The sequence below is a fragment of the Lithobates pipiens genome, unplaced genomic scaffold (assembly GCF_037356315.1).
Source record: "Lithobates pipiens isolate NorthernLeopardFrog02 unplaced genomic scaffold, aLitPip1_a1.2 Scaffold_51, whole genome shotgun sequence".
Lineage (NCBI taxonomy): Eukaryota > Metazoa > Chordata > Amphibia > Anura > Ranidae > Lithobates > Lithobates pipiens.
In genome coordinates this window covers 1,061,867-1,069,533 of record NW_027507874.1, presented here as the reverse complement: position 1 = coordinate 1,069,533, position 7,667 = coordinate 1,061,867, and the positions used below count along the sequence as shown (strand labels likewise).

The 7,667-nt window shown below is 47.4% G+C and overlaps 1 protein-coding gene and 1 pseudogene across 1 annotated transcript; one reads left to right on the top strand and one right to left on the bottom strand.

Moving 5' to 3' along the window:
• Window positions 1-571: 571 nt before the first annotated feature.
• On the top strand, window positions 572-982 carry LOC143957191 (histone H3-like). The gene has a single exon (XM_077467339.1). The coding sequence runs from the start codon at window positions 572-574 to the stop codon at window positions 980-982; it is 411 nt and encodes a 136-aa protein (XP_077323465.1).
• Window positions 983-2,562: 1,580 nt separating this feature from the next.
• Window positions 2,563-3,242, bottom strand: LOC143957036 (histone H1B-like; annotated as a pseudogene).
• Window positions 3,243-7,667: the final 4,425 nt, after the last annotated feature.

Below are 7,667 nucleotides of genomic sequence, written 5' to 3'. Positions count from 1 at the left end.
TTGTCACCAGCAGATGTCAGTGTTGCTCTTCCATAGAGGATACATTGGAGCCGATTAGTTGAATTGTATCCACATGGATCTGATGGAAACCAATGGGAACACCAACCGATCCAAGATGTGCTGGGGGGACACGATTCATTGTCTGCTCAGCGATCTGTCCCTTCATGTTAGTACAGAATTGTGCTGGACGGAACAAGCTGTACAAGTCACCTTTCTACTTGTTATTCACTAAGAACGGAATAATCCGATCAGTGAGAATTTTCTGTCATCTCATTTATTATGGAGACAAGCAGTCCAATGTCAGAGCTCCTAATTCTTACACATTGTATGATGTGGAGGAACTCCCCTCCCCCACCCCACACAAAGAAGGTAACTCTACTAACACAGATAACAGACAGATCATGGCGGACATTTTAAAAATGCCGCTTTTAAAAAAAAAAGTAAACCAATCATGAAAAGGGGTGTGTTTTAGTTGTCCAATCAGAAGGCAGTGATGTATATAGACGCCGCACAGCCTGTGTTCTCACACTTGTAATGTATTCCTTGTGGAAATTGGAAGCATTGATCGGCCATGGCAAGGACCAAGCAGACCGCTCGTAAGTCCACCGGAGGGAAAGCTCCCCGCAAGCAGCTGGCCACCAAAGCCGCCCGCAAGAGCGCCCCGGCCACCGGCGGAGTGAAGAAGCCTCACCACTACAGGCCCGGCACTGTGGCTCTCCGAGAGATCCGCCGCTACCAGAAATCCACCGAGCTGCTCATCCGCAAGCTGCCCTTCCAGCGCCTCGTCCGAGAGATCGCCCAGGACTTCAAGACCGACCTGCGCTTCCAGAGCTCCGCCGTCATGGCTCTGCAGGAAGCCTCTGAGGCTTATCTCGTAGGACTCTTCGAGGACACCAACCTCTGCGCCATCCATGCCAAGAGGGTCACCATCATGTCCAAAGACATCCAGCTGGCACGCCGCATCTGCGGAGAGAGGGCCTAATACACCCCCCACCGACCTCCTCATCGCCACCCCACCCCACACAACAAAGGCTCTTCTCAGAGCCACCACATCCTCCTCAGAGAGCTCCATACTATCTCATCGCCACTACATCATACAAATCCTTCCCACCACATCTCTTCATTCTTCTCACTCTTCTCTGCACGCTGATCTCTAACATTTCTAAGACGATTACAAAGTAACAATTCTCACTTCTCTAGGAAGAAGAGCTTTTCTCCTGCCGATCTTTTCCCACCATAATACAATGTAATAATATATAGGAGAGGAAGACAAGTTCCTAGAAAGATTCTCTATACTTATCTCATTACCAGATCGGGGAAAGGAAATGTGTTCAAGATAAATAAGAAGTCACCTCCTCCCTCCTGTACACAGATCCCGGGATCACCTCTTTCTCCGCTCCGGTGTATAAATCATACAAATGACTAGTAAGAAATCTCACTCACTATTCATTCTTCTGTAGGAAGAAGACATTTCCTCTCCCCGATCTATCAGGAACCTCTCCTCTGCTATTCTACAACTTTCTCCAATCTCTTCCCCCCACACACACACCGATCACATTGTTACACCTTCCCATCAGCACATCTTACACTCTCTTCTTTATTCTCATTCATTATCTACAGAAGACAATTATTGGCACCCTGCAGAGATTTGTACATTTCTCATTGCAAGCGTCAAATTATTTTATGTCAGCCAATCAGCAGATAGTGTGTGCGAAACACCCTCCACTATCTGTTGCGACAAATTACATATATTCCGATCAGCCAATAAGACTATTATCATCATACGGGGAACTTTCTAAAAGTGGAGCCGGGAGATAAAATTTCTAACCTGAATGTGACATCGGGGCTGCTAATCCTCTTCATAATTTGGGTAAAAAATATGGAATTCTATGACAGTGGAGAGTCCATTCTCCGCATAACACAATGTTCTTGTTGCTGATCATTCTAACATTACCGATCAGTACAATGATTTCCCTTCTACCGATCAGATGACATATTGTAGTGTGAATGTCTCTCCCCCGGGGAGACCCCACAGCCAGTGTGCGGGAAAACCTCCAGGTCTCCTATCTTCACATGACAGATGTGGGTGGGATGGGGCCCCTGAAACGATCCTTTATAGCAGGAGGGATTTCCGATCTACAGGATCTCTAGTGATCATTTGTGGGATTTATCATAAAATGTAATCGGGGATTCCCTGCAAGGGACAAATGTACAATGTGTGATGGGAACATCTCACGTGTGTAAAAGCTATGCGGCCCCTGGTGGCTGTAGGTAGGCAGGTGTGGCTCTGTTAGGAGGAGGTGGCTGTAGGTAGTCAGGTGTGGCTCTGTTAGGAGGAGGTGGCTGTAGGTAGGTAGGTGTAGCTCTGTTAGGAGGAGGTGGGTGTAGGTAGGTAGGTGTGGCTCTGTTAGAAGGAGGTGGGTGTTGGTAGGTAGGTGTGGCTCTGTTAGGAGGAGGTGGGTGTTGGTAGGTAGCTGTGGCTCGGTTAGGAGGAGGTGGGTGTAGGTAGGTATAGCTCTGTTAGGAGGAGGTGGATGGCTCTGAGAAGAGCCTTTGAGGGGGTGGAGATGAGGGAGGTATTCTTATTTCTTCTTCGGAGCGGCCTTCTTGGGCTTGGCTGCTGTCTTGGCTTTAGCCGCCTTCTTAGCCGGACTCTTGGCGGCTTTTTTCGGCTTGGCTGCAGCTTTGGGCTTCTTGGGGCTCTTTGTCGCCTTCTTGGCGGGAGCAGCTGCAGCCTTTGCCGGTTTCTTGGTGGCCTTCTTGGGGCTCTTGGCGGCTTTGCTGGGGACTTTCTTCTTGGGAGACTTGGCTGGCTTCTTGGCGGCTGCAGGTTTCTTGGGCTTGGCCGCAGCCGATGGCTTCTTCTTGATGGTGACTTTCTTGGCCTTGTCGCCCTCTTGCTGCTTCTTGTTGATCTTGAAGGATCCGGAGGCTCCATGTCCTTTGACCTGGACGAGGCTCCCCTTAGTCACCAGCGCCCTGATGGCGATCTTCAGGCGGCTGTTGTTCTTGTCCACATCGTATCCTCCGGTGGCCAGGAGCTACTTGAGGGCGGCCAGGGAGACCCCGCTGCGCTCCTTGGAAGCGGCCACGGCTGTGACGATGAGGTCGGACACGCTGGGACCGGGCGGCTTCTTGCTGCCTTTCTTGGCTCCTCCGGCTGCCGCCTTCTTAGTCGCCTTCTTCTTGGTGGCGGGCTCCGCTGGAGGAGCGGCGGCTGGGGCAGTCTCAGTCTCAGTCATGATTCTCAATGATGAGGTTTTGAAAATAGATCAACACAGTAGTGATGTCCAGTTCATGAACGAATCGTTCTTATGAATCGGTTCTTTTTAGTGAACTGGATGAATCGATTCTTTTCAGTGAACTGATTCGTTTGAAACAGTTCACTCTGCACTCAGTACATAGCAGAGCTGGCAGTGGTAATCCGCCCCTCCCTGCAACCAATCAGCTGACTCCAAGCACAGTGACACTCAGGAACTGGATACAAACTTAAAACAAGAGCAAGGAGTACACAGTACACCGAGTTAAAGAATCGTACAAGTTACCGAGTTAAAGAATCGTACAAGTTACCGAGTTAAAGAATCGTACAAGTTACCGAGTTAAAGAATCAGATCAGTTTTTAGAACCCAGTACACTGAAAGAACCACAAGTCACCACCAGTAAAACAATACACTAAACCAATGAGGTAGCAGCAGTGATCAGGTGGTACGGACAGCCTAAGTCCCTTTCACACTCGTGCGACTTGTCCTGCGACTTGAGACTGCAAAGTCACATGACAAGTCATAACCCGTGATTTCCAATGAGTTCAGTTCATATCTGTGTGACTTCAAAGTAGTTTTTGTACTACTTTTGTCCGACTTTGATGCGACTTGTGGCAGAGACCTCCAGATTACACAGACATTGCTTCAAGTCGTGGCAAAAATCATGGCAAAAGCACTTGACTTTCAAGTCGCACAAGTGTGAAAATAGCCATAACGATTGAATTTTACTACCAGGGGTACTTCGCCCATGGTAGTGGTAGTAAAATCTGATCATCATTCCTGCGCATGCGCTGTAAAGACTATGGGAAAATATGATGGCTAGCAATGTTACCTGTGAAGTTGGCCCATCAGAATGCAGTTCACATGCACAAAAACCCGCTTTTCATTTAGGCTCCATTTCCACTTGTGCAACTTGGCCTGCGACTTTGTACTCTATGATTTCCAATGAGTATTATTCGTATCTGTGCGACTTAAAAGTAGTCCCTGCACTACTTTGGTCCCACTTTGATGCAATTTGAGATCCATAGACCTCCGGAATACACAGGCATTGCTTTAAAGTTGCATCAAAATTGCAGCAGAATTGTGCAACTTTCAGGCTGCGTTAGCCTGAAAAGCCTGAAAGTTGCACGATTCTGCCACGACTTGAAGCCATGCCTGTGTATTCTGGAGGTTTATGGACCTCAAGTCACATTAAAATGGGACCAAAGTAGTGCAGGGACTACTTTGAAGTCGCTGTGACTTGAAGTCGCACAGATATGAATGGTACTCATTGGAAATCGGGTACTTCTTGTCATGCAACTATGCAGTCCCAAGTCGCAGGACAAGTTGCACACGTGGAAACAGAGCCTACATGAAAAGGGGGGTTTGTGTGCATGTGAACTGCATTCTGGGGCAACTTCACAGGTAACATTGCTATCCATCAAATTTGCAGAAACCTAGGCTCAGGGCCAGTTCACACTGCTGCATAGTGCAAAATCGCATGCAATGTCCGTGCAATGCGATTTCATCCATACAGATAGTATGGCTGAAATCGTATCGCATTCGGACTAAACTCGCAACAGGACCCTTTTTTTGGTCCGCACCAGAATCGGATCGCATAGCACCCATGTGATCCGATTCATGTCCAAACTGACACTTTGCAGTGCAACATGCGAGCTGAAATGGGGATGTCATTAACATTGTATGACACTCCCCAGCAGTTCGCATATGTCGTTGTGAACTGTCGTGCGAGTCGGGTGCGATGCAGGAATCCGTAGTGGAATTGCAGGGTTCCCGCATCGCACAAGTGTGAACCCACCCTAACACAGCTGTTTGTGCATCACCAAAATTCATGACACTGCGCTAATCTGACAATAGAACAATTGTCAATTGACAACAATTGTGCTCTGCGCCGATGAACAAAATCAAAGTAAACATCCCCAGGACCTGCCAACCTTCTGTGTGAATCAGTCTTCTGATTCTAATCATTTAGGAAGGTTGAATCAGAGCTTCAGTTCACTTGCTTGTCAGTAGACTCAGCAAGTGAACCGAAGAACCGAAGAATCGATTCATTGAATCGGTTCATTTCAGTGAGCAGTTCGAAATGAACCGATTCACTTTAAAGTGGAGGGCCACCCTGAAAACCAAAAAATGTAAAAAATTACAAAAAAATCAAAAAAAAAAAAAAAATGATTTTTTTTTTTTTTACTTACCAGAAATGCCTGTTGCTAGGCACTTTATCCTAATCTTCCTCCTCCGTGGAGATCTTCTGTCTTCTCTCTTCGTCGCGGCGTCTTTTGGGTAATGGGTCGTGCTGTGTTCTGGGAACTGTGTGTTCCAGAACACAGCGCGTCCCATTCAGAAAGCGCTGCGGGACTCGCGCATGCGCAGTAGGAAACGGGCAGTGAAGCCATAAGGCTCCGCTGCCTGTTTCCCTTAGAGGGAATGGCGGCGCCGGGACCCGAGAGCCGAGGGACGGGTCGGCCTCGGGCGGCCGACATCGCGGGCGCCCTGGACAGGTAAGTGTGTTTATTAAGTCAGCAGCTGCAGTGTTTTCAGCTGCTGACTTTTTTTTTTTTTAACCGGCCCTCCTCTTTAAAAATCCGGACTTCCCATCACTACAACACAGTTTATGTGTGGTGCTCTGGCTTATATAGAGACGTTCTGCACTTCTATTGGTTGATATAGAACTTGCTTTCTGCACTGCTATTGGTTACACGTTAGAAACACGCCCACTGACTGTCACTCCAGTGTTGGGGAATCTTCTCTCGCTTGTTGTGTTTCTCTGGCAGACAGAAAAATTATTATAATAAGAAATAAAAGGATGTCCAATCTTAATCGGGGACCCGATCTGCTCACTGGACTGTCACTTACCGATCTGTCACTTACCGCTCTCATGATCTGCTCAGGAGGCTGCACACAAAGGCTGCAAACACATCCATCCTCCTGAGTGTGTGTCCCATTCTTCCTTCTACCTGCTTTTCTACACACATTCTCATCAGAAAACAATCTTCTCACATCTCCCACTACAATTGTCTTCACATTAGATGAGTGAAGATCAGGGAACATTTCCCTCTAATACAGAACTCTGCTCATCTATAGCTGAGTAGAAGGAGCCGGGAACAAAAACATCAGCCGGTGCCATGAGAACCTTGTGTGATGTGATCGATAGGGATGACCTTCATGTTCGAGTCGAACATACATTCATAGTTACATAGTTACATAGTTAGTCAGGTTGAAAAAAGACACAAGTCCATCCAGTTCAACCTTAAAAACAAATAAATAAAATAAAAAATAATCGTACAATCCAGATACCCAATTTTATGCCCACAATTGATCCAGAGGAAGGCGAAAAAAAAACCCAGCAGAGCATACTCCAATTTGCTACAGCAGGGGAAAAAAATTCCTTCCTGATCCCCCAAGAGGCGATTGGATTTTCCCTGGATCAACTTTACCTATGTTAGTTACCTAGTTATATTATGTACCATCAGGAAAGTATCCAGGCCTTTCTTAAAGCAATCTACTGAACTGGCCAGAACCACCTCTGGCGGGAGTCTATTCCACATTTTCACAGCTCTAACTGTGAAGAAACCTTTCCGTACTTGAAGATGAAATCTCTTTTCCTCTAGACGTAAAGAGTGCCCCCGTGTCCTCTGGGTTGACCGTACAGAGAACAACTCAACACCAAGTTCACTATATGGACCCCTAATGTATTTGAACATGTTGATCATATCCCCCCTTAATCTCCTCTTCTCAAGAGTGTATAAATTTAGTTCCTCTAATCTCTCCTCATAGCTGAGTTCCTCCATGCCTCTTATCAGTTTGGTTGCCCTTCTCTGCACTTTCTCCAGTTCCAGACATTCGACTCGAACATCGGTTGTTTGCATGTTCGGCGAATACCGAACGTTATGGGCCATTCGCGCCAAATTCGTGTGGCACTCACTGCCCACAATGCACTGCGCCATCGCAGTGCTTTGCTGGCTCATGATTGGGCAAGCATGCACTATGACCCCGCATGCTTGGCCAATCACAGCGCCAGCAGCAAGGAGAGCCATGATTGGCCACAGGCAGGATGCCAGTGGCCAATCATAGCTCAGGCTGTGTAGTTCACGACCCACACCATATAAGGCCGCCAGCGCGACAGCCTTGTGTAGTGTGTTGGCGTCTGTAGGAGTTAGTGGGTGTTCTCTGTGTGCCTTCAACACAGTATACACCGTTCGTTATCGGCCAATTTTGCATTCTTGCTCTTGTGTAATTGAGCTGTTAGCAATCTGCAGGAGTTTGTGGGTGTTGTCTGCGTGCCCTGACCGCAGTATACACCATTATATCCACCTATATAGCTAGCAATATGCTCTTCTGTAATAGAGCTTGCAGTCAGTTGTAGGAGATTGTGCGTGTTGTCTGCGTGCCATGACCACAGTATACACC

Coding starts and splice junctions, on each gene's coding strand:
- LOC143957191 (XM_077467339.1), top strand. CDS start 572: ATGGCAAGGACCAAGCAGACCGCTCGTAAGTCCACCGGAGGGAAAGCT.